Raw genomic sequence first — 24,241 nt, forward strand, 5'->3', positions numbered from 1 at the left:
GCTTTGCGGTCGATGGAAGGTGGAAGGTGGAAGGTGGTAGTCCATGTTCACTACAACTTTGAGTCTTCAGTACCCAAGATGTACCATATGACCTGGCTCCTGCTCGACAAAAAACGGAACTGCCGCCACCAGATGGCATAATGACCACGGATCTCTCTGAGCGTGGTACAACAAGCTTCAAGACTATCAAAACTTTACGATCACAAGTCATGATGCTCGATTAAAACTATCATGAACGACAACGTGGATCAGCCGACGTGATAATCTATGTTCTTTAAGAATATCTCGACAGTCTGAGCTCTTCAACCAGTAACGCCCATTGCGCCTCCGAGCGGGTCATACATCAAGAATTCCCTCCGTCTGCTCGAGTAGGCGATTGCGTACCTCTCCGCTCTTGAATTGATCATCATGTAGCGCTTCTCCTGATTCCCATAGCATTCGCTGCGGTAGCAACATCACCCTCCAACAGCAGGCTTCTCGCAAACAACTGGTTCTAACTTCTCAGTCTGAGTCGCTTGCCTCGTCGACTTCTGCCTCCTCCGCCTCGTCCTCCTCCTCCCTAGCCCTCGCCAGATTGATCCTCGTAGTCTGCAGCTCGATCTCAAGCTTACGTCTGGCACCTTTCTTGTCCAGGAGCAACCATTCATTCATCGCCTCGCGTCTCTCCGCTTCCAATTCTCGGGAGACAACCCTCCCCTTGCGCCAATCCTCGCGGGTCATGTTGCCCGCTTCCTCAGCTTGGCGCATCGCTTCTGAGTGATCCACAGTTGCCTGACATGTAGAAGCCATTCTCTTAAGTGCCACGTGAACTGTGTCCCTGACTCGATCCTCGTAGTTGTCGAGCGCTTTGATGTACGTGGGCTCAACTTCGGCTTGCATCTCACGAGAGACGTAATAGAGAGGGTGTACAAGAGAACCGCGTGAGAATGGTGCACACTCTTCGAAGTCGCTGAATAGCACGAACTCGTTGATAATCAAACGCAGCTCTGGGGGGAGATCGAGCAGTCTGAAGTGAGATGTCCGATTCTCGGATGGAGTGGTAGGATGAGGGACAGGGGACTCGAGACCGTCATCGCGATGGGAGGCTCCAGATTGGGAAGACATGTTGTACTTTGATGGCTTGGTGTTGTCTTTGATGATTTATGTTGTTCAGTGCCGTGAGCTTCCGGAGGTATGGAGCAGAGGAGGGTAATGACAAGATCAGCTGTGACTATGAACTATAGGAGTGGCCGCGACAAGTGAACGGCGTCACAGTGAAGCGCGATCCTCTTGGTGAACATCCCCGTGACAAAACTTGGAGGAGTGATCGGACAAATCTGCATCTTTCCGGCCGTGAAGCAGAACGAGACAGACGCACAGGATCTGTCTACCTCTATGTTGTACAGCTACGACGGCCATGGTGGGAACTCAACATAGCATTTCATGGATTTGATGGTCTATGAATCAGGCTCGTCCATATAAATACTCGTGTTTGTGGTTCGTAGCATCCTGCGCTGGTGTAATTCTGCCGACCTGCAGACTCACTGGCCTGCAGTGGACTCTGACCAAGCCTCCCTCACCTCCTTGGCAGCCGACAAGAAAGAGACTGCCTCCTTCAACTTGGCCGCCTCAGCCATCATGGCCTTGGCCGCTGCCACCCTCTTGTTGAGCACTTTGATCAGCTCTCCTTCAACTCTCTCCTGACACTCCACGACCACCTTCTTGATTCTCTCGCACTCAGCTTTCGACTCATCGGTCTTCACCACGAGTTCTTCCATGTGATCATCTGCAACCCGGTACTCCTCCTCGGACATGGTGGCGAAAGACGCCAGCATGAAGTGGACATGATTCATCTCTTCCTGGCATGCAGCCGAAGCTTTATCGAAGGCTTCGCAGACGTGATCGGAAAGGCTGCTGTGGTAGCGCTGGATTGCCTTAATATAAGTCCACTCTGATTCAGCCTGCAGGCCTCGAGAGACATAGTAGACGGGTTGTGCTACTGTCTTCGGTGGAGGGAAGTCTCGTTCGTCGAAGTCGCTGAACAGTACCAACTCGTAGACGATGAGGCGCAGTTCCGGTGGCAGTTCGAGGAAGTTGAAGTGGTCTCGCTGCTTGTCTTCGCCGACAGTGGCCGATTCGACAGTTACGGACTCGATATCGCCTTCGAGCTTGGAGGACTGGGAGGTAGAAGCCATGCTTGCTTCTGACGTGGTGGGTTTGCCTTCGTTGGCGTATCTTGACTTGACTAATGGGTGAGAAGTGCGAAGTCAGGGCTGCAAGGCAGGGCCTGTAGTAAATAATGTAGGTGAAGAGCAGCGGGGTGAAAGGTTCAAGGATGCGACGGGAGTTTGTGGCCTCAACCAGTGAAAGTCGCTCGCATCAGGTGCAGCTCACTTGGTGAATGTCAACGTGATTGGTCGGCAGAATTTCGAGTTGTCCTTCTGATATGAGACTTGTGATCGATAATGCTTTGCACTCCTTCGCGGTTTAGGGTGATGATTTATAATGACCTAGAGGACGCTTTCGCGATTAGTGTTATAAGGCTTTGAGCACTGCCAGTACCAACAGTGTACATCCACAGGTACCAGGACCTATATGCTGTTCAAAGCTGTCGATGAAACTGCAATACCTGTAACATGAATCGTTGTCTCACTGCAATGATGCTAAGACAGCATGGTGCGATTTGTTGTCTCGCAGAGTGCAGGATAAAGAGAGTGAAGGTCGCTGTGCTGAAAAAAATCGTAAAATCGTGAAGCATTTCTCGGTAGATTCAAACCTTCAAGAGCTTCGCAATATTCGCTCGATATGTCTGCGTGAGTTCCGGCGCATACGTAGCAATTGCGAAGCCAGCGATCAGAGCAACGAAAAGCAGAATAAGTACATCCAGAAGCGGTACTTGAGTCGTCTTGGCCTTTGCAATCTGATAATTCAAATAATGGCCGAGCTTGAAGGACTTTGGGCCAAAGGGTGCTGCTGGTGCATAAGGTCCAGTCTGTGCCATGCATTAGGGAAATCCGGTCACGGCTCCAAGTGGACTTACCATCTTCACGAGCGGCTCCACGCCATACTTCGCCGAAGCATCAAGTCCTCTTTGCATCCCAGGAAGCCCGTCAATCGACCATTGAGACTTATATGTCCACTTCACACCCGTCAGCACCGATAATACCAGTACCCAGAAAATCAATGCACCACTCACATAATGATCCATCGACTCATCCTCCTTCCCAGCATCAAACTTCTCCTTCCTCTTCTCAAAAACCTGATTAAGAGTCTGCCGAAAACTCTTAAACTCATACATCGGAACACTATACCCACACGAACTTCCAACTTGATGAACATCAACAATAATAATCGACCTCGTCGCAGGGATAATCTCGACGGAGTTCTTCTGAATAAAATCGTTGAAAGCCGGAGATTCGCGTTCCAGAATACGACCTAACATAAAGACACACACATCAGCAACCACAATCCAAAAACCCCAAACCATCTCCCCATCCTCACCCCCAACTCCCATCCCCTCCATCTTCATCTCCATAACTCACCTCTCCCCCACAACCTCACAATCCTCGGACTCCCCTCAAAAGCCTGAAACATAACCGTAATCCTCCCATTCTCCCTCAAATGCGCTATAGTCTCACAGCCCGATCCAGATAAATCCATATACCAAAAAGTCTTATGATCAATGAGTCCAAAATATTCCCCGCCTTTGGGCGAGACGTTGATGTGGCCGGATTTCGAGAGCGGGGCGGTTGCGACCCAGAGCATTTTTTGTTGGAGGATCCATGCGTAGATGTTTTCGGGGATGGTTTCGTAGAAGGCGCCCATTTCTGCGGTTCGATCGGGTGTGGGTTGAATTGATAGATGAGTGTGGGGAAAGTGAGGGAATCTGGAGTCGTGGCGTGGTTGTTGTGAACGGTGGGTGTGTGCACCAGGGCCGAGTGCGTCAGACCGATGTCGGAAGAAGTGGCATTATTAGTAATGGAAGTGGGGCTACTGTGTTTCTCAAAACATAGCGGAATCGCCAAGAAACAAATTCAAGAAGCAATGCGCGCCTAATATCCTGAACAACGCAGTAAAAATACGAAAACAAAGCGCAGTAACAGACCAATACGTAAACAGAGACAGATTGTAGCGAGAGAAGCAGTCTGCAACGAGCAACATGTATATAAATCGAATTTAAACATTCGTACCTCGAGGAAATATCGGACTCAAGCCTAACCCTACACGAGGCCAGGGATTGCGGCAGGTGATTTTACTAGTAAACAGCGTTTTGGCTGTCCATGTTCGGTTTCTGAGATTTCGCTATGTTTTGAGAAACACAGTATACGCCCTATACAGTGGTACAAGGAAGTGCAAAAGCTAAACAACATGTGTGAATTAGGGCAGAAGGAAGTAAGATTTCCATTCGAATGCTTGTATCTACTACATGCGCGCATCGCGTGCAGAATATGACCAAAACGCCTCGAGAAAGCCTCCCAAGCTCCATGCGAAATGCCGATACTGTACACCCAACGAAGAACTAAGTATAAATACTCTCAGTCATAGAGTTGACCTGCAACCCACGCTCCGCCAATTCAGCTTCCTCCAAGAATCTCAATGGCATCCACACAATATGCCCCTTGATTTTGTCCAGTTCCTGTCTCGCGACTTCAACGGGCTGGAATTGATCGTAGATATGGCCTGCCTTCCTTGAGCCCTTGGCTCCTAAGAATCTGTCATAATCCTCAAAATTCTTGACGTTGTCATCTGGATCCGCGTGGAATAAGTGTCTGAAAATCTTGGTATTGGTCGTGGCGCGTTTCGTCCACATTGCCCAGAGCTCGTCTGATAGAGGATCTTCGACGAATTGATCCCATTCATCTCCTTGGCACCAGTCGTTCTCTGCGTCTCCGGGTGGCTGGGCGTTTGGGTCGTTCTCGGCGTCCAGGTCTTGAGCACGGAGAAGACCGAGATGTTCTCGCCAGAGCATGCGACGCAGTGTCGCGGCGTGATGCCCTGCGTGATACTCTTGGCCGTCCATTTTGGATGGCAATGGTCGTGTGTCTTCCATTACGATGGTAAGCTCAGAATCATGGAAGCCCAGCTGACTTCGGTCGTTGATGTTGGAGGATCCGCACAACACGACTCTGTCGTCAACGATGAGGACCTGTAGGCAATGTCAGCTTGTCACTTGATGAATGCAAAGGGAGGAACTCACCTTTCCGTGAATGTAGAGCTCCTCTTGAACGAAGTTCTCCAACTCTTGTTGTCTCGCATCCTCGCTCTCTTCATCATCTCCATCCTTCGTACCATCGTCCTTGCGGCCTGGATACCCTTCTTCACTTGGCTTCTTCTCACCCAACATCGCATCCTTAGCGATAGTGTCAGCACTCTTGGCATGGCCCTCAGCATTAGGATGAGCATTCTCCTCAAACTTTCTCCTCTTCTCAGCAAGCACCCCTGCATTCTCATTATCGTCTTCAGGATGGACTTTGTCCTCCTCATCAATGTCGACGCTAGTTCTGCGAGCCTTGTTGAAAAGACCTTTGAACTTGCCCTCCTTTGCAGTTTCTCGCACTCCAGCTTTGCCACCACCCTCAACTTCCTCACTAGCATGCACAGCATCTCCCATGACCTCCTCAGCTTCAGCACGCTGGACTTCCTGATACGTGACACCACTCTGCTCCTCTTGCTTCTTCAATTCGGGAGTCTTGTTAAGACGATCGTACGAACGCAGATTGAAGCAGAATACGTATTGTGTCGGATCCACACCGGCCGCTTTAATCTTGCCAAATATACTCTCGTCGCCTCTGCAGATGGACTTATATTGGTAATCCATGATCGCGCGTGTCCCGGCGGCTGCACTGTCCCGCAGGTCTCCCGCGAAGCCTGGGATTGCAGGCATCATGATGATGACTCTGAACTTGCGATTCTCTTTCGCTGCAGCGAGGACTGCATCCACGATGGCGGCTCCGATGAGGTTATGGACTGGTGATTGCTTGTCTCCCGTAGCCGTTATGAAGAATTGGTTCTCGATGTAGACGAAGTGCTTCGCGGCTCTAATGACCTGGCAATACGCTGTTTGAATGCTTTGCTCGGCCAGAATACCAGAAGACCAGTCTGCAGAGGAGCGCACTAGTTGCGCGTGAACCGTGCCTTGAGAGACAATTATGCCATCATCGACCTTATTCGATTCGTAGCCCTTGCTCTTCTCCTCGATACCACCCGAGGCCGAGACAGTGCCTTCGTTTTTGGGATCGTTTCCGGTGACATGAGCATTCTCCTGCGCTTGTGGTTTCAAGTGGTCATCCACAAGTCTCTGTTTGTCATGTCCTGGCCCATGGATTCCGCGCTGCTTCAGCTCTTTCTGCAATCCGTGCCCATGTCTATGCTGGTGTCGCGTATAGCCATGCTCGTCCACGTCTTCAGCCTCGTCAAGGAACTGCTCAGATCCATCGTTGATAGGTTCCAGCTCTTGTGCCGCACCTCCTTCCGTGTCTCGATGCTGTACCGTTCTGCCCTGCCTGGGGTTCCCCCGCTTCGTGTGCAATGGTGAAAGTGGATGGTGGAGATAGTCGCCCACCGGGTGCTTAGGCCTCTGGACACCGATAAGATCTTCGTCTTCACCAGTTCGGCCAGTCAATGTAAGCCAGTCATATCGATCATCGCGCTTATACTTGTCACGTTTGCAGAAATTCCACCTCAGCACGAAGTGTTCCGCGATATCGTAAATACAAGGTCCAATGAGGCCCATTGCGACATCGTGCCACGGCATGCGTCCATATTCTGCCTTTGACACTTCATTGCTCTTCCAATCTTGCACAGACTGGAAGTCCATGATTCTGTTGTTGTTGAAGTCCTGGCCCGGGAACAGCTCGTTTTGCACACCTGCTGGGTGAGCATCGGCAAGGACGTGTTGTCTGTTATCCCAGCGACCAAAGCAGAGATCGAGACCTCCAATGAAGGCGAGGTCGTAGTCGATGACGATGAACTTTTCGTGATGTGCCCAGTAGAATGTCATATCCGAAGCATTTTCCAGCACATTGTGGTCCGGATGGCGCATGACATTGATATTGCCATAGCCTGGGCTTCCTTCAGGACAGAGCGAAGCCAGTGCCTTTTTAGTGTGCTGAGAGTTGCACGTCAAAGCATGCTCGACCTCTTTGTAGACAATGATGTAGATCTTCACGCCACGCTCTGCCGCACGCTTGAGAACAGCATCGAGTCGCCATTGTTGGTGGTGGTAAGGTGGTCGTCGTAAAAAGAGCTCCGGGCTCAGCCACCAGTCTGCGATATAAATCGTCTCCTTCGCGCGTTCCAATGCGACAGAAACAGCATGAAAGTAGTCTCTTCCATCGATGTACCATTTGATCAGGTTTCCATCCCGCTCCGGCGCAAAGCTTTGGAATCTATGCTGTTCCGCGATCCTCGTTCGTTTCGCATCTGTTCTCTGTTCGTGTTCCTCGTCGTGTCGATGGTTCGTATTAACCAGGTTTTGGAACTTGCCGATTCGATGCTTGAGATGCACAGCGCCAATCTACAACTCTCGTTAGAGTCACTGTTTTCCGAGACGTGGAAATGGCCAAGATACCTTGACATCATGCAACTTGGTATCCTTCAACTTCGTCCTCAACTTCCCAAACACGCCATCATCGTCATGATTCTCGCTGTTCAGATGCCTTTCCTGCTGCTCAGCACTGCCCACATCAGAGGTCTTACCAACCATTGTGGCGGTGTTGCGAGTAAGAGCATTCGTGTGGTACACAAGCAAGAAACACAGCAAGTAGCAGGCGTAGCTCGTGGCGGAAAATTGGACCAGTTTCTTTACTGGCAAAGCTCGGGCGCGCAAAGAGAGCTTCAGAAAGTATGGTGCATCATTGCTCATGCAGAATGAGATCGTCCGAGCACGACATGGCAAAGCTTGTATCACACACAGGGACAATGGGGAACGCGCGTGCTAGCGTGCTTCCTGTTCCTTGAATTTCACAGTTTCTGCTCGTTTGTCCGGTCGTGGTTGCGTATGTACGTGCAGCGGGGACGAAAATAACTGCAAGGATGAGCGGGGCTCTTGATGGCTACGTCATTGGGGGTCCCCGAGTGAACGTGTGTTCGCGCGATCAGGCTCGTTCGCTTCCGAGCGGACAAAGAGTGGCGAATCGCATGTTTTGTTGCGATGGAGTTGTGGCTGGTAATATGGCGTGAGGAGCACAAAAGATATGGTGACTGGCATCATCGGCGTCCTGTCGTGTCACGCGAAATACCAGGCACAAGTGAAAGCCATTGTCGGCATTTGACGGCCTATCGTCAGAGGTCTCACATGCTCCTTGGCATGAGCTAAACCGGTGCCGTGGAGCAATACCAATGACATACCTCCAGTGAAGCAGTCTGCCCGCATTCACAACTCCTGCGCTGGAATACTGATGCCTAGATCAGTAGCCAACTGAGAACGTCAAGCTATACATAGAAGGACGTACCTCCGAAAATGCAAGATTATCCTGTTACCATCGACCCCATCCCTGCGGACTATCAGCCATATCAAACTCTATCTTACTCGCGCCCACAATCTCCCCATGTCTTAGCAACGGCTTCTCCACGACTCGTCCATCGACCTTCAGACCTCTGACAAATGGCATCTTCGTCGCTCCAGGCGCCAGAATTGACAAAGCGTGCTCTTTCCCACCTCTCCCTCCTGTTGTTGCACCTGCAGGGATCCTGATCGTCACATTCTCAAAGAATGGTGCCCCGACAACGTACTCGTCGCTCGCCGGATTCAGAGGATAAAAGCCTAACGCAGTGAAAACATACCACGCGCTCATTTGCCCCAGATCTTCATTGCCGCTCAGTCCAGCGGACGTAGCATTGTAATTCTGTGTAGCGATGTCTCGTACGAGGGTTTGCGTCGTATCCGGGTATCCGATTGCAGCATACAGGTAAGATGCATGATGCGAAGGCTCATTCGTGTGATCGTTGTGACCGTCGTTGAAATACTCGTCAAGCTTAGTCTTTAATTTGTCGCGTCCGCCCATGAGGTCTGCGAGACCAAGAGGATCGTGCATGACGTTGAAGGTGTAGATCCAGTCGTCTCCTTCTGTCCAACCTTGGTCGCGGCCAGCCCAGGTGCCGTTGTCATTCTTGGCTTCCATGAAGCCCGTTGCCGAATTGTAGACGTTGCGGTAGTTCATGCTTCGTTCATGGAGGGCTCTGGCAGTTTTCTGGTCGCCTGCATGTTCAGCGACGATTGCAGCTGCATAGTCATCGAATGCGTAATCGAGAGTTCGTGAAGCACTTTCCGCCCAGCGGTCGTTTGAAACATAGCCTTTCTCCATGTAGGCTGTAAGGCCTGCTCTGACTTCGTCCGGAGTATTGGCTTCTCGGTCGTAGTACAACAGCTCTGTGTCATTTATCGGCGGCTCATAAGCATTCTTCTTCACAGCTTCCCAGGCCGTTTTGATATCGAAATCCTTGAAGCCTCGGGCCAACGCATTAGCAATTACAGCATCCACGTGCGTGCCAATCATAATGTTCGTCTCGACGACATTCGCCCACATCGGCAAACGACCTGCCCATTCATAAATCCTGACCAGCGATCGCATCATGGAATTGACCCTCTCCGGCGCGAACATCGTGAGCAGACTGTGTTCTGCTCTGAATGTATCCCAGATGGACCACGACTGGTAGTAGGAGTCCTTGGCTGAATGCATGCTATCAGTATAGCCACTGTAAAACTTCCGCAACCCACTCGTCCAGCCCCTCGCCTTTTCCGCAAAGTCAGAAGGATACTGCAACGCGTGAAAGAGACCCGTGTACCAGATCGTGCGTTGATCGTGCTCGCTGTCGGTTGTGTTGACTCCTTCAATGGTCACTCTCCCCAGCTTTGCGAGCCATGCATGTTTCAAATTCTCAACAGCCTGGTCGAAAGATATCGTGTATGGTGCTTCCAGGTCCAGATTGTATCTCGCTTGCTCGACACTAACGAATGAAACGCCTGTACGGACTTCAACCACTCGTTGCCGATTGCTGAATCGAAGATAAGCACCAACATGCTCTGCTTGCTTCAACAAGCGGCCCTCAGCGTCCATGATTCCGGACTGCTTCTTATCACCAACATAGACAGTACCCGAAACGAACGGTTCCGAGAATCGAGAGACAAAATAGCCACTGAAGTTCGTTGCCGGCAGCGGCCCAAGGGCATAATCCTGCCGCTGAGGATTTCGTCCATAGACCTCTTGTCGTTTCCGATCGAGTGTGATCTCTCCGGTCCAGTTCTTGCGAGTAGCTTGCACAAAGACATGAGGAAAAGCACTTCGTCCTTCCGGATCCCCGAAATCAATGAGCATTCGTCCCACGTGATCAGTAGCAGTAATGGCCACTTTGATCTTGCCCGCAGCCTCAGACTGCGCAGAGGGAATGCTATTTTGTGCCGCACGCGCAACTTGCAGATCGCCTTCGCTTCTCCTGACTCTTCCATTCGTACCCTCCTTGACATCATCCGGTACAGGCTGAGCACCTCCCGGCACAGGGCTGTAAATACTCTCAGTCAAATTTTGCCCTTGCTCTACAGCCGCAGCATCCATCGACACCTCGTAGACGTAAGGAGTAGAAACCTCGTCTGCCTTGTTGAACTTTCTCGCTCTCTTTTCAAACAGTGGTTGTGGACTTCCCAGTCCAGGACTCAGCACGACCTGTCCACTCTCCCCCATCCAGATGGCCGGCTGATGCGTAGCTTGGAATCCATGGATATACTCATCCAGATCGTTGTACGGACATTGTGAGATGAAGTTCTGTCAATGTCAGCAAAGAAACTTGATCTCTTAGGGACCCTCGGCCATCCTTCTCGCATAGCTTCATCAGTTCCTTTTCAACTCGAAACCAAAACTCAAGCCCAAAGGACGACGTCAAACAGTCCGATAGCTCGAAAATCAAACTCACCTCCCTCGTCTGCGCCGTCCACCTCGTCATCCCAAACGGCATTCCCACACTAGGAATCATTCCCCCATTTCCATTCGGCGTAACTCCATAAGTTCCAATTTTCGGATTCACATACTTCAGCACTCCATCATTTCGATGCCAATTCTGACGCCGATTCTCCCACTCCATACCTCCACCACCAGCTTTCCCCATATCAAACCCTCCACCAACTGCATTACCTTCCCCATGACTCCAAGCCACAAGCCACGAATGCAAATATATCAACGACAAAGCAACCATAGTGAAAATTGAAATCGAAACGAATTTTTGGATGGAAGCGGACGAGAGGACCATTTTGGCTCTTCTTCTTTCTGTGCTGTCCCAGCTAGGGATCAGCTCCGCGCCTTTTCCGGAAGTCTGGTGCTTGCTATGCATGAGAGCTGAGCTCTTTGCGAATGTGGTAGCCGCTTACTTTCTCAGGTCGTGGAGATCAGCAGCTGCAGTCACATCAGCATTTAATGCGGGGTGCATTAGAGAAGTATGTAGGTGGGTGACATCGCGTCGGGTTTTTGTGGTGCTTATGGAATGGGCGCCATCTCGTGAGGCTCTTGATTTTCTATAGCGAGGAGGATCGAGCGAGGGGAGACGGAAGTAAGATGATGGAAGTGATGCTGGATGCTCTTGCCTGTCGACCATTGGCACAAGTCTTGGCACAAAGCATAAATTGCACAACTTCAGCAAGTCGACCAACATGCCTACCTTCTACTATCGGTTTGTCAGTGCCGGGAAAGCTCATTGTAATGCTTGAATAGATGCGGTGAAGAATGTAAGTTATGCAAAGAACCATATCAGATCATGTCTGGCGTCTATCGCTGAACTGCTACACAATAGCACAAGCCAAGAATGCTTCTCTCAGTGCCCTGCAGCCAGTTGCAGAAGCATACTGTTGTGACAACCGTAATCCTCACTATCTCGCATCCACCGTCTCATTCTGAGCGCCTCCATTGCGCTTCGGCCTCCGCTTTAGTGTCTCTGCTCTCGACATCTTCTTTTCATGCTTATCTCCACCTCAAGTTTGACGCCATCGTTGTGTGTTTCGGCCGTTTCGGCGTGACTCGTGATTGCTCGTGATACCACTTGTCCGTTGCATCTACTGAGCCTTCTTAGCTGGCTGGGCACCACCCTGAATGTACCCAGACACGTCAGTCTGGTCGTGAATGGTCTTGAGCACATTCTTGGCGGTCTCCCAGGCCTGGCGAGCGGCAGGTGGAACATCCTGGCGCTGAGTAAGAGCGTCACCACGAGCACCAAGCTGTCTGATCATGCCTTGGACGAAGGTGCTTTGGCTGATGCGTGCGCGGAGGAAGATGGTGTATGCGAGGAGGATGATCCAGCTTCCCTTGACAAAGATGAGAGCGGAGCCGAAAATGCGGAACCAAAGAGCAAGCTCAAGAGCGGCCACAATGGACATGCTGGCGTCGTAGTAGTTCTTAACAAACCCGCCAATGGTGTCTGCGAGGCCACCAGCTGGCTTCTGGCCTGCGGCAGCAGCTGGCTGTGGCTGCAAGACTGGAAGAAGAATTCCGCGAGTGTAGGTAAGGACGTGGAAGACGCTGTACACGGCGTATGGGAGAAGTGCGAGCGGGTATTGCCTGGAGAAGAGCCAGATCAAGGCCATAGCTGGGATGCGTTAGCTAGAAGTCGCATTGACGCATATCATAAAGAACTCACCAAGGTATTGCACATTTTCATCGCCAGCCAGAGCCAATGGGCTGCTTGGCTGCTTGCCAGCCTTTGCGCGGGCGCGGTAGCCCTTGAATACAACAATACCGTATGTCGCGGCAGCGGCAATGAAGGCAGTGCGGTAGCTGAACTGCGCCCAGCGGCTGTAGTAGTTGAAGAAGATATAGCTCAACGAGTATCGGAGCGTGGTCAACAGGAGGGTGACGTGGCCGACGAACCATGCGAATTGGAGCGTCTGGTAGATCTTAGCACGCGCTCTTTCTCTTCCTTTATCTTCGCCATACCTGAGCAAGCTTCAACAAGCGCTCTTGCAGAGGCTCGTTCGCGGACGTGGCTGGAGGCGCCATGGTGTCTGTTCAGCTGAAGCTGACGGCGGTAATCGGCGGGGCGCGGAGCGGTGTCGCAGTGATAGACGCTGATAGTGTCTGCTGGTGATGTGGTAGTCGACGACGCAGGCAGGACGTCGGCGGTGTTTGTGGATGGTTTGGAGGCAGAGATGCAGGCAAGTGGTTGCAGGAGCAAACTGGCCTCTCAACCCTTCAACTCTCAAGATCCGTCCGTAGCAGTGGGGCAGGCAATCGAATTCTGGGCGAGTGCGAACGTCATCACGCGGCCATCGTCATTCAGAAACACACGCGACCTGATCTCTACCAGAAAACTGGATTCTCTTTCCACTTTCAGTTGCTCCATCGCCGCCTCGTTCATCCGTCACACCGCCGAGCATGTGATTGTGCCAGCTGCGAACTCCCAGCTGTGCTATTCATGTTTCTCCTCAAATGACTCGTATCTCCTGCCAAGCTAGCAGATCTGCACAAGTGCAGGGACATAAATCTGTACTACGCCACAGGGACTGGTATAACTGTGCTGGCTCACACGCACGGTGGCTGCCGACATGACCTGGTAATGAGCTTGGTGAAGTAAGCAAACGAAACATGATGCTGACCTAGTAACTTACTGGACCTGGAAACTCGGTCTTCTATCTTCCAAACGACGACAGCTTGACAGGCAGACCCACCGACCGCATGGATAGCACGGACACTGTCATCAGCAAAGCAGGCACTGAGGATGCTCAGACAATTGTCGACCTGTCTTCCGAGGTGCAGAACGCACTCACAGCATCAGGAAGCCTGCAGCAGATAGGGCCTCTCGATCTTCAAGATGTGAAGAAGGCAATAGCAGCAGGACATTGCTACGCGATCAAAAACAATGCACGCCTTGTTGGCTGTGCCTTTGTCATACCAATGACCCCATCAGTCATTGCAGAGGAATACGAAGACCAGTCTCTCGATATCTCGCATCATGTGGAGCCCTGGCTGTACATGCATTCTATTATGCTTCGGCCTGATCTTCAAGGGCGTGGACTGGGTAGAATACTGATAGATGGCGCCGTGGAGTCCATCGAAGCGAAGCACACCCGAGGCACAATCTTCTTGGACTGCTGGGCTGGGAACGATAAGCTGAAGGCTTTCTACAAACGTGTTGGCTTTGACTTTGTGCAGATTGTACCGCAGAAGGATTACGAGGTTGCTTTATTCTGTCGGAAGCTGGAGAGTCGACATCCAGAAGCAGGATAGAGAATGCACTCACACAAAGTACAATTGCTCTCCTGTCCTGTCATTTTAGATCCTACTCTCCTTCATATAAAGGACTATACAAAACAACGTTCAGGCACACCACACGTGCTCACTCCAATGGTCAGCATGCATGCCTCATGTTGGTCGTTGCTGCCTGGGAGTCCATGTCATCGTCCCAACAAAGTTGCCCACGGCTTGGGCAGTGAAGAGAGAGGATAGAGAGCATCGCTCCAATGTATGTGTACGAAGGGCGATGCATCGAGGACACCAGTCCAACTAATCACCTCAGTTCATCAACCACACAGCATGCAGAACATAGTGGATCTCCGAGCGTGAATGGAAAGTGAGCACGTGCACGGTCGGCAATTTTTAGGGTTGCGCCGAGCGAAGAGCTTCGTCACAGCTTTTTTCCTCTGCACTCGGGAGCTAGTTGCTTCTCTCTTATCCACCATGTAACCAGCGACCACGTCCTCCGAGTCTCACATTCGGTGATGCCTCTGTGGAGGTTATCGACCCGCAACTTCTAACACTTCGCCCAGACACCTCCTCCCGTCGACCTGCAGCCAAAATGCGAGGTGCATGCATCTTCTCCGGCTCCTCCCACCCGCACCTGGTGGAGGCCATCTGCGAACGACTGGGTCAGAAGCCGTCCAAGGTCGACTTGAAGAAGTTTGCCAATGGCGAGACTTCTGTCGAGATCAGTACGCACCCACCGAACACGCGGCGGCAACGCGCTCGCAATACTGACTCATCTGGCAGAGACGTCGGTCCGTGACCAAGATGTCTTCATCGTGCAGAGCGGCAGTAGCCAGTATGAGATCTCAGTCCGTCCTGAGTAGCACGGCTTGCGCTGACGGAGCAGGATCAACGACAATGTCATGGAGATGCTCATCATGATCAATGCCTGCAAAGGTGGCTCGGCACGGTCCATCACAGGTGAGCACCACATGCTCCAGAGCCGCGAGATGGAGCTTCGAGTCTCTAATGCAAGCCCCAGCGGTCATGCCGTATTTTCCCTACTCCCGCCAGTCCAAGAAGAAGTCGCACCGTGGCGCCATCACGGCACGCATGCTCGCCAACCTGATGAAGGTCGCCGGCGTGGACCATGTCATTACCATTGACCTACACGCTACACAGATGCAGGGTTTCTTCAAATGTCCTGTGGACAATCTTTTCGCAGAGCCACTGCTGGGCAAATGGATCCGCATGCATATTCCAGACTGGTGGGAAACGGTCGTGGTCAGCAAGAACCCAGGCGGCACAAAGCGGGTGACCAGTCTTGCGGACAAGCTTGGCCTGAGTTTCGGCATTGTGACCACAGATCGCAGAAAGAGGACGCAAATGTCTATGAGCATGTACAATTCTGCCATTCTGGACACCCTCGGCAACGACGGCACAGATGAGCACAACGCTCTGAAGAAGGAGGCAGAGGAGCTTCGCAAAGCCTCGGAGCGAGACGATGCTACGCCAAAAGAGCGGGACTGGGCGCCAACGAGTCCAAATGCGCGGTCGCGCGGCAACAGTATCCGACAGCCTCCCAGGCCCGGACAGCACATCCAACGAGCTGTGACCTCTGCGCCCATGACTGGGCGAGCGCGGGGTGCTACCAATGGCGATCCTAGCCCTCTTGCTAACTCACATCGTCCTGACAGTGCGGGAGACGACCAGCCAGCCAAGGAGACAGAAGCGAAACAAACTGCAGGCGAAGAAGAGCTCATCTTGAGACCAGCTCGTACCTTGCCTACAGTCGAGCCGGTCTATCGCGACGATGATGGGTACGAAGAGCCAGAGGGTGATGACGAGGCCGACGACCACGCTCGGGATGTCATCACAGGTCGTCTTATCCATGGCCACATCGTTGACGATGATGTACCCTCACCAAGTGCATCGCAATACTCGGAACACCGTGGCCATCGGTCTTCTAGTGAAGACGATGGTGTGCCCGATCATATGACACAATCGATCCTTTCGGCGGCATCTTCTCGCTGGGTCGGTGGTCATGGAGGTGATGGCGGACTGGGTGGCACCGGCGACGCAACGCACTCTGACGAAGAGGAAGAAGAGGCACTTGCCAACCCAGAAATTGAAACTCACGTCACGCTGGTCGGCAGTGTACGCAATAAGCCGGTAGTAATTGTGGACGACATGATCGACAAGGCCGGTTCGTGGATTGCAGCAGCCGAGACAGTTGTCAAGCGTGGCAGCGCTAGCAAGGTCTACTGCATGGCTACGCATGGGCTCTTCGGCGGTGATTGTCTCGAGCAACTCGAACAATGTCGAGAAATCGAGGCCGTGATCGTCACAAACGCTTTCCCAATCCCGGAAGAGAAGAGACTGAACTCGAAGAAACTAGTTGTTCTGGACGTCAGCTCGCTCCTGGCCGAGGCTATTCGCCGTAATCACCACGGCGAGAGCATCAGCCAGCTCTACTACCTTATGAACGAGTAAGAGCAGCGAGCAATCTCTCGACACGATGCATACACACGGCGTCTAGGCTTTGGCGTTACGAGTTGAAAAATGCTCTCGCGGACTGGTATCGAGGCTATTCCTCACTTGTAGAAGTATGACCGTACGACACACGAGCTCATATAGCTCCATTATCAAGCCTTTGAGAGGTTTTTGCTTGTGTTCTCCACAAGCGGCATAATAACATGACAAAACGTCACACGCAGGTACCATTTCTTTCATCTTCACAAGTCATCGACTACGATACCCAGCTATGCAGATGCTTGGCAACTGCCCGAGCTTTCTCTCATGAGATCGTTTGGAACGGAGAGTTGGTAGAATGAATTCAAATGCCGCAAGGCATTTCTGGGAATAGAAGGCTTGCTTTCCAAAACTCTCTTCGCTGAGGGAAGGGGAAGTGAGCAAGAGAACCTCTCAGACAGATCATACTGCGAGGGAGCTGTGGCAGCACTGATCCTCGCATTGGACGAAGCGCATCTGACTTGGTGCCTTGATTCCCCAGGCCTTCCGAACCCGACGCCAACAACCATCGGAAAGTGGGCGCTGGCTGCAATTGCCATATATCTTTCTCAGAAGCCTTCCGGTGGTCGATGAATGTAACCGCAAGCACGAGCCAATCAAGAACATATGTGTGCTGCCGTCTTGCGGTGCCGAGAGGTAAGTGAGTCTTATTAGGTCCTATCTCATTGTCGACCACAAAGTCTTGGCACATCTCTCGTATATCACATCCACCCCCGCTCCAGCCGCACTTCCATGTACCGTACTTTGTGGCGTCGCCCAGGCTCCACAAACCCCATTCTACAGCGCAGCAACTCTCTGAAAGATCTGTTGTTCCATTGATGACCTTAGTATATCAGACCACGTTGGTGCCGATCATGGCGAGACTTCTGGCACCATTACTCTTCTCTGCAAGTGGGCATCCTGCTACTCAGCTCTCAAAATGACAACGCCAGAGAAGGATAGCGTTGTAGAGATCGAATATGCTGGCAAAGATGGCAAAGACGTACTGGCAGAGAACCGCACAGGAGGCGATGTCAACCTTATCGACCAGAATGGACAAGTGCGACGTATTCCGATCCCATCTGCAGATCCAAACGACCCTCTAAACTTTAGTAAATGGAGGAAACTTGGGATCATGGTATGCTGCTGTTGGTTCTCGGTCTTCTCCTTGGTGCTGGTCGCTGGGCTGGGGCCAATCATCCCGGTGTTCATGGACCTCTACATGCCGCAAGGGTACTCATCGACTGAGATCATCAATTTGACTACGTATCCAAGCTTAGTCATGGCTTGTGGTGAGTCCTGTTCAGTGTTGGATGAATTAAGAGCAGTGTCTGTCCTGCTCGAAGTCCAGTTCAAATGTGCTTACGATTCTGTCACGCAGGTGCCTTTCTCATGCTTCCATTATCGATGATGTTTGGCAGAAGGCCAGTCTTTCTAGTCTGCAGTACCCTTCTACTTGGAACAACCATTGGCGCTGGATACAGCCAGACCTTCGAAACACATATGGCGATGCGCATCCTCCAAGGTTTCGCTACAGGAGCGACAGAATCCGTGCTTCCACTCATAATCACCGACATCTCATTCCTTGACGAGCGTGGCCTCTTGTTTGGCGCCTATTGGGGCACACAGAACCTCATCAACGCTGTCTTCATCATCAGCGGATCATACCTCGTAGCATCCAGCTCGTGGCGCTGGTTCTACTTCACCTTCGCCATCATCAACGCCTTCGGTCTGCTCCTCTCTATCTTCCTCCTCCCCGAGACCCGCTACGATCGTCCACCTACATCTTACAACGGCCAAGTCGTACACACAGACGAATTTGGCGTCACCACAATCCTCAGCGACGAAGAAGCCGAAGCCCGCTACGGCACTCGCAACCAAACCACCTCTGCGTCAATCGTCCCACGGAAAACGTCCTACATCTCTCAACTCTCACCATGCTCCAGTCCCGCCCCCAACGCCCTCCACCTCGGGCTCGGCGCCCTCACCAAAATGCTCCAATCCCTCACCTCCCCCGCCGTCCTCTGGGCCATCCTCGCCTCCTCCATCTCCCTCGGCTCCGGAATCGCAATCTCCCTCACCTACGCCTCCGTTCTCATCACCTCTTTCCACTGGTCCCCATCCTCCACCGGCCTCGTCAACGCCGGCATCTTCCCCGCCTCCCTCCTCGCAATGTTCTACGCCGGCTACATCGGCGACCGCATCAACCTCTTCCTCGCTCGCCGTCGCAACGGAAAACATATCCCCGAAGATACCCTCGTCATCCTCATTTTCCCGAGTATCGTCTCGGCGATTGGGATTGCGGTTTATGCTTTTACGGCGCAGTCTCCGGAACGTGTGGGGAGTGCTTGGGGTGTTATTATGGGGTGGACGTTACAGCAGTTTGGGTTTATTGTACTATTGATTAGTTCGACGCATTTTGCGGCTGAGGCGTTTCCGGCTAATCCTGGGAGTGCGTTGGTGATGGTTGTCGGGATGAAGAATGTTGTGTCTTTTGGGGCTTCGTATGGGATTGTGCCGATGGTGCATAAGTTTGATTATTTGACGGCTTATATGATTGTGAGTACTGGACTTTTGACTGGGTTGTCAGGGAGAAGAGAATTTTGCTGACGAGTGTGTGATTATAGCTCTTTGGTTTGTTTGTGGGAATTTTCCTGCTAGGCATTCCGGTGTATTTCTTCAATCCGAAGGTAAGCTTGGCTTTTGGAGCAAGATTGGGTGCATATTTGGCTGACTTGCAGTAGTGGCGTGCGTATATTAGTCGTAGACAATAGCTACAGTAGTGGCGGAAAGTGCTCTAATAGCAATTCAAAGCATGCCCTGCATTGTAACGATCACTTCAAAGGTGTCTCTCCCGCGCTCATGATCGTGTTCGCTGTGACTGTCGTCCAGTCGCCAATTTCAGACTAGTTTCATTTGTGTGTGCATTGTGAATGGTCACAGCAATCGGCTCAAGTGAAACGGAGAAAATCCAAATGGGAATCGAAGGCGTGGCTGTCAGCCCGTCGAAATATTCTCATATGCTATTGTCCATCTATAGCCATCTCGCGTAGCATCATATCATGACCTCGTGTCCTGCGTAACCAGTGTTCAATCATCATCTATTGCGTTGTCACCACGCCATCCTTCTCGACATTGATGTGCTCGTTCGAGGACAGGGAGTGGACTTTGTCGTCTGGGAACTCGGCACTGCACATCGCGTGAGCTTGATAAGATCACGGAAGATGTTGGGGTACGCACGTGAAGCCCTTGATAAGCTTGAACTCGTTCACGATCTTGCCGCCTTGGTCTTCGACGTTCTTCTTGGCCCTGAAGAGCTTGATTAGTACTTGGGAGAGGAGGAGATGGTATATGACTTGACATACGCATCGTAGTGCTGGGCGTCGGCACCCTTCTGAAGTGAGACCTGATACAGTGTCAGCTCTCACATGCTCCCCGCAGCTGTGTTGTTGTATGTCCTACGTTGATCTTGTAAGGCATTTTGAGCTGTCTGAAGGTGGTAAATGTGCGAATTTTGGTATACAGTTTGATTGTGAATCTGAATGTATTGGAAAAGAGTCAGAGCTGAGAAAGTAGGAATGGCATCAAGGAAAGTCCAAATGGTGTAGCCTGGCCGGTGACGTTGCGAGCCACATGGTCTGGACCGCTTTTACCCGGTGGTCCTTGTCGATAACGAACCCCTGCTAGCGCCATGCACAGTGACCCGAGCTTCATCGAACTTTTTGGCAGACGCGAAATCTTGGCGTTCTCTTCTTGCCTCGATCCATCTGAACTACCTTACGGCGGAGCGCTGGTGTCGACGCGATGGGTGGCGAGGAGCAGACGCATACGGCGCATCGCGCGAGCAAAGCGAAGAAGAAGCACGATACGTCCCAGCCGAACCCGAAAGCTTTCGCCTTCGCCGCTCCAGGACGACTGCAAAAACAGGCGGCGAGAAGTCACGATGTCAAGGAGAAGCGGCTGCATGTCCCGCTCGTGGACAGGCTTCCAGAGGAGGCGCCTCCGCTGGTTGTTGGAGTCGTTGGCCCGCCCGGTGTCGGCAAGACGACATTGATCAAGAGCTTGGTCAGGCGGTACACAAAGCAGGCAGTCTCTCAGCCTACGGGGCCGATCACAGTTGTCACCAGCAAGAGGCGGAGACTCACATTCATGGAGAGTCCAAGTGACAGTCTTGCATCGGCGATAGACATGGCGAAAGTGGTGGATATCGTTCTGCTCATGATCGATGGCAACTATGGATTCGAGATGGAAACCATGGAGTTCTTGTCTGTGTTGAGCAGTACTGGTATGCCGGGTAATGTGTTCGGCATCCTCACACATCTGGACTTGTTCCGGAAGCAGGACACACTGAAAGCGCAGAAAAAGCGACTGAAACACCGATTCTGGTCGGAACTGTACCAGGGTGCAAAGCTCTTCTACCTGTCTGGTGTGATCAATGGACGATATCCTGATCGAGAGGTTCTGAACCTGTCGCGCTTTCTGAGCGTGATGAAGAATCCTAGACCGCTGGTTTGGAGGAACTCGCATCCCTACGCACTTGCCGATCGAATGCTGGACATCACTCCTGAGACCAAGAAGGAAGAGGATCCGAAGTGCGATCGTACGATAGCATTGTATGGCTACTTGCGAGGCACAAACTTCCCTGCGCACGATGCTCGAGTGCACATTCCTGGAGTCGGCGACATCAATGTTGAACGCGTGGAGTCACTACCTGACCCATGTCCTACTCCGTACTTTGAGCAAGTGAAAGAGAAGGCGGATGGGACCAAGAAGAGGAAAAGACTGGGCGAAAAGCAGAAGGTCATCTATGCGCCAATGAGCGATGTAGGCGGTGTGTTGGTAGACAAGGATGCCGTGTACATCGATGTCAAGAGCAATACATTCGATGCGAATGAGAACGAGGAAGAGCGAGGGCTGGGCGAGCAGCTGGTTGTCGGCCTGCAGGGCGAGAAGAGAAGAAGTGAAGATGACGGAATCGCACTGTTCGATGATGGGCAGCGGATAAAGAGCTTGGATGATGACGACGTCAAGGACACTGGCCGCAAGAGCGCACGAAAAGCCACTCTATACGACAGGGTAGATGAGGACGACGACCTTGAGGATGAAGGATTTGAGAGTGGCGAGACGGACGATGAAGCAGACTTTGAGGCGCTGCAAGAAGCGCCTGAGAAGACTGGCCGCTCGAAAAAGGACAAGGACACCGAGGTGGAGGGCGATATTGCGTTTGCAGATTCAGACAGCGATCTCGGTTCGTTGTCAGAAGTGTCCGATCAAGATCTTGAAGATGACCCAGACGTTGACGACTGTGATATGGACTCGGAGGACGAGGACGGCGAGGTCCAGTGGAAGGGCAACATGGCAGAGCGTGCCAAGGCAATGTCGGGCAAGAAGCAGCCTTACAGGATCGCATATCTGGCCAAGATGCTGTACGACGATATGCTGAGCACAGCAGAGCTCGTGAAGAAATGGCGAAGTGAGGATGACGAGGAGGAAGATGCGGACGATGAGCAGGAGGATGGCTTCTTCAACAGGCGGAAGCCAAGTGCCGACGATGAACAAGAAGACCGCATGATTCCGAAATACGACTATGAGGACCTCGAAGAGAAGTGGACAGATGAAGACAACATGGAAGCACTTCGCCAGCGTTTCACGGCTGTTGGCCTGGGCGGCAACAATGGGAAAGATGCAGGGGAAGATGGCGACGATGATTTCGAAGGTCTCGATGATGGAAGCGAAGGCGACGGAGAATTTGAGGACCTTGAAGCTGGTGATGCTGAAGAAGCTGCGGAGGCGCCGGAAAGCATTGAAGATGAGCGAGCAAAGAACGCTCGCAAGAAGGAAGAGCTGAAAATGCGCTTCGAAGAAGAGGATCGCGAGGGGTTCCTCAACCCCAAGAACACGAATCGAGAGGCGAACGGAGATGCCGAAGGCGATGAGTTCGGCGAAGATGAGTGGTACGATGCACAAAAGGCAATGCTGAAGAAGCAGCAAGATCTGAACCGCAAAGAGTTCGAAGACCTGGACGAAGCAACACGAGTGCGTGCAGAAGGCTATCGAGCTGGCACATACGCCCGCCTCATCCTGGCAGACGTACCTGTCGAGTTCGTCGAGAACTTTGATGCTCGCTTCCCTCTATTGGTCGGAGGCCTACAGCCTACCGAAGAGCGCATGGGCTTCGTGCAAGTCCGCATCAAGCGCCACAGATGGCATAAGAAGATTCTCAAGACGAACGATCCTCTGATTTTCTCCCTCGGATGGCGCCGGTTTCAGACCACTCCGGTCTACAGCATATCAGACTCGCGAACACGCAATCGCATGCTCAAATACACTCCTGAGCACATGCACTGCTTCGGGACATTCTATGGACCACTGGCTGCACCGAACACTGGTTTCTGTTGTGTGCAATCCTTCTCAAACAAGAATCCCGGCTTCCGGATAGCAGCCACTGGTGTCGTGCTCAATGTCGACGAGAGCACTGAGATTGTGAAGAAGCTGAAGCTGACTGGGCATCCATACAAGATCTTCAAGAACACCGCCTTCGTCAAGGACATGTTCTCTAGTGCACTCGAGATTGCCAAGTTTGAAGGTGCAGGTATCAAAACTGTATCTGGCATTCGAGGACAGATCAAGAAGGCTCTTTCCAAACCCGAAGGATGTTTCCGTGCCACGTTCGAGGACAAGGTGCTCATGTCGGACATCATCTTTTTGCGAGCGTGGTACCCTGTGCGACCACATCGCTTCTACAATCCAGTGACGAACCTGCTCGAAGGTGGCGATCCTGGCGAGTGGGAAGGCATGCGTCTGACAGGTCAAGTCCGAGCTGCTCAGAGCTTACCCACTCCCCAACAAAAGAACAGTAAATACGTTCCGATCGAACGCCAGGAGCGACACTTCAACCCTCTGCGAGTTCCGAGAAAGCTCCAAGCAGACCTTCCATACAAGTCTCAGATTACGCAGATGAAGCCGCAGAAGAAGCAGACGTACACGCAGAAACGCGCTGTTGTTCTTGGTGGCGAGGAGAAGGTTGCAAGGAGACTGATGCAGCAAGTCATGACTTTGAGGAACGAGAAAGTGGAGAAGCGACGTGCGAAGCAGGAAGAGAGAAAAGAGGGTTATAGGAAGAAGGTTGCAGAGAGTGAAGAAAAGAGGAAAGAGAGGGAGAAGAGGGAGAGAGATGACTTTTGGAAACGTGAGGGCAAGAAGAGGAAGAACTGGGAGACGAATGGAGAGGGCGGAGGAGGTGGTGGTGGAGGGAAGTATAAGAAGAGAAAGCAGGCGTAGATCCTGTAGTATGCTAATTGAGCGTGCTGGGACTGTGTGTCTTTTGCACCATGTTCTTCAAATCGACTGTGCATCTTGCAGAAGCATCATCATCGAGACCCGCACAGGATCAATGGTGTTCGTTCTGTGTTTGTTCCTCGAATCATACACTGCTGCAAGACCCTTGACCCGAGTCCTACTGGTAAGACCTTGGCCCTTTCTGGGCAATGCAGTGTGCGATCCTCCATGCAGACCGCAGTCATCGCGGAGCTAGCTCCTCCAATCCTTTGATACGAACACGATCAGCCGCACATAGATCAGGAAAACCACAT

The 24,241-nt window shown here is 52.0% G+C and overlaps 11 protein-coding genes across 11 annotated transcripts; 4 read left to right on the plus strand and 7 right to left on the minus strand.

The window, feature by feature from the left end:
- Window positions 1-501: 501 nt before the first annotated feature.
- On the minus strand, window positions 502-1,104 carry RHO25_005407 (uncharacterized protein; the record flags this gene model as incomplete). The annotated part of the gene is made up of 1 exon (XM_023596310.1): window positions 502-1,104. The coding sequence occupies one exon, from the start codon at window positions 1,102-1,104 to the stop codon at window positions 502-504; it is 603 nt and encodes a 200-aa protein (XP_023457635.1).
- A 416-nt stretch (window positions 1,105-1,520) lies between these two features.
- Window positions 1,521-2,174, minus strand: RHO25_005408 (uncharacterized protein; the record flags this gene model as incomplete). Its single annotated transcript, XM_023596311.1, has 1 exon — window positions 1,521-2,174. One exon carries the CDS (start codon window positions 2,172-2,174, stop codon window positions 1,521-1,523), a length of 654 nt encoding a protein of 217 aa, XP_023457638.1.
- Window positions 2,175-2,749: 575 nt separating this feature from the next.
- On the minus strand, window positions 2,750-3,804 carry RHO25_005409 (uncharacterized protein; the record flags this gene model as incomplete). The annotated part of the gene is made up of 4 exons (XM_023596312.2): window positions 2,750-2,971; window positions 3,020-3,118; window positions 3,176-3,414; window positions 3,522-3,804. 4 exons carry the CDS (start codon window positions 3,802-3,804, stop codon window positions 2,750-2,752), a joined length of 843 nt encoding a protein of 280 aa, XP_023457639.1.
- Window positions 3,805-4,498: 694 nt separating this feature from the next.
- On the minus strand, window positions 4,499-7,843 carry RHO25_005410 (uncharacterized protein; the record flags this gene model as incomplete). The annotated part of the gene is made up of 3 exons (XM_023596313.2): window positions 4,499-5,125; window positions 5,177-7,495; window positions 7,550-7,843. 3 exons carry the CDS (start codon window positions 7,841-7,843, stop codon window positions 4,499-4,501), a joined length of 3,240 nt encoding a protein of 1,079 aa, XP_023456822.1.
- Window positions 7,844-8,456: 613 nt separating this feature from the next.
- RHO25_005411 (uncharacterized protein) lies at window positions 8,457-11,079 on the minus strand (the record flags this gene model as incomplete). The annotated part of the gene is made up of 2 exons (XM_023596314.2): window positions 8,457-10,739; window positions 10,888-11,079. The coding sequence occupies 2 exons, from the start codon at window positions 11,077-11,079 to the stop codon at window positions 8,457-8,459; spliced, it is 2,475 nt and encodes an 824-aa protein (XP_023456821.1).
- A 937-nt stretch (window positions 11,080-12,016) lies between these two features.
- On the minus strand, window positions 12,017-12,956 carry RHO25_005412 (uncharacterized protein; the record flags this gene model as incomplete). The annotated part of the gene is made up of 3 exons (XM_023596315.2): window positions 12,017-12,546; window positions 12,598-12,844; window positions 12,894-12,956. The coding sequence occupies 3 exons, from the start codon at window positions 12,954-12,956 to the stop codon at window positions 12,017-12,019; spliced, it is 840 nt and encodes a 279-aa protein (XP_023456824.1).
- Window positions 12,957-13,631: 675 nt separating this feature from the next.
- Window positions 13,632-14,183, plus strand: RHO25_005413 (uncharacterized protein; the record flags this gene model as incomplete). The annotated part of the gene is made up of 1 exon (XM_023596316.2): window positions 13,632-14,183. The coding sequence occupies one exon, from the start codon at window positions 13,632-13,634 to the stop codon at window positions 14,181-14,183; it is 552 nt and encodes a 183-aa protein (XP_023456823.1).
- Window positions 14,184-14,751: 568 nt separating this feature from the next.
- On the plus strand, window positions 14,752-16,631 carry RHO25_005414 (uncharacterized protein; the record flags this gene model as incomplete). Its single annotated transcript, XM_023596317.2, has 4 exons — window positions 14,752-14,884; window positions 14,943-14,994; window positions 15,046-15,119; window positions 15,181-16,631. The coding sequence occupies 4 exons, from the start codon at window positions 14,752-14,754 to the stop codon at window positions 16,629-16,631; spliced, it is 1,710 nt and encodes a 569-aa protein (XP_023456818.1).
- A 958-nt stretch (window positions 16,632-17,589) lies between these two features.
- RHO25_005415 (uncharacterized protein) lies at window positions 17,590-19,423 on the plus strand (the record flags this gene model as incomplete). The annotated part of the gene is made up of 4 exons (XM_023596318.2): window positions 17,590-17,941; window positions 18,031-19,208; window positions 19,277-19,339; window positions 19,394-19,423. 4 exons carry the CDS (start codon window positions 17,590-17,592, stop codon window positions 19,421-19,423), a joined length of 1,623 nt encoding a protein of 540 aa, XP_023456817.1.
- Window positions 19,424-19,750: 327 nt separating this feature from the next.
- RHO25_005416 (uncharacterized protein) lies at window positions 19,751-20,129 on the minus strand (the record flags this gene model as incomplete). Its single annotated transcript, XM_023596319.2, has 4 exons — window positions 19,751-19,838; window positions 19,890-19,958; window positions 20,015-20,055; window positions 20,112-20,129. The coding sequence occupies 4 exons, from the start codon at window positions 20,127-20,129 to the stop codon at window positions 19,751-19,753; spliced, it is 216 nt and encodes a 71-aa protein (XP_023456820.2).
- A 324-nt stretch (window positions 20,130-20,453) lies between these two features.
- RHO25_005417 (uncharacterized protein) lies at window positions 20,454-23,930 on the plus strand (the record flags this gene model as incomplete). Its single annotated transcript, XM_023596320.2, has 1 exon — window positions 20,454-23,930. The coding sequence occupies one exon, from the start codon at window positions 20,454-20,456 to the stop codon at window positions 23,928-23,930; it is 3,477 nt and encodes a 1,158-aa protein (XP_023456819.1).
- Window positions 23,931-24,241: the final 311 nt, after the last annotated feature.

This window comes from Cercospora beticola, chromosome 3 (genome assembly GCF_033473495.1).
Source record: "Cercospora beticola chromosome 3, complete sequence".
NCBI lineage: Eukaryota > Fungi > Ascomycota > Dothideomycetes > Mycosphaerellales > Mycosphaerellaceae > Cercospora > Cercospora beticola.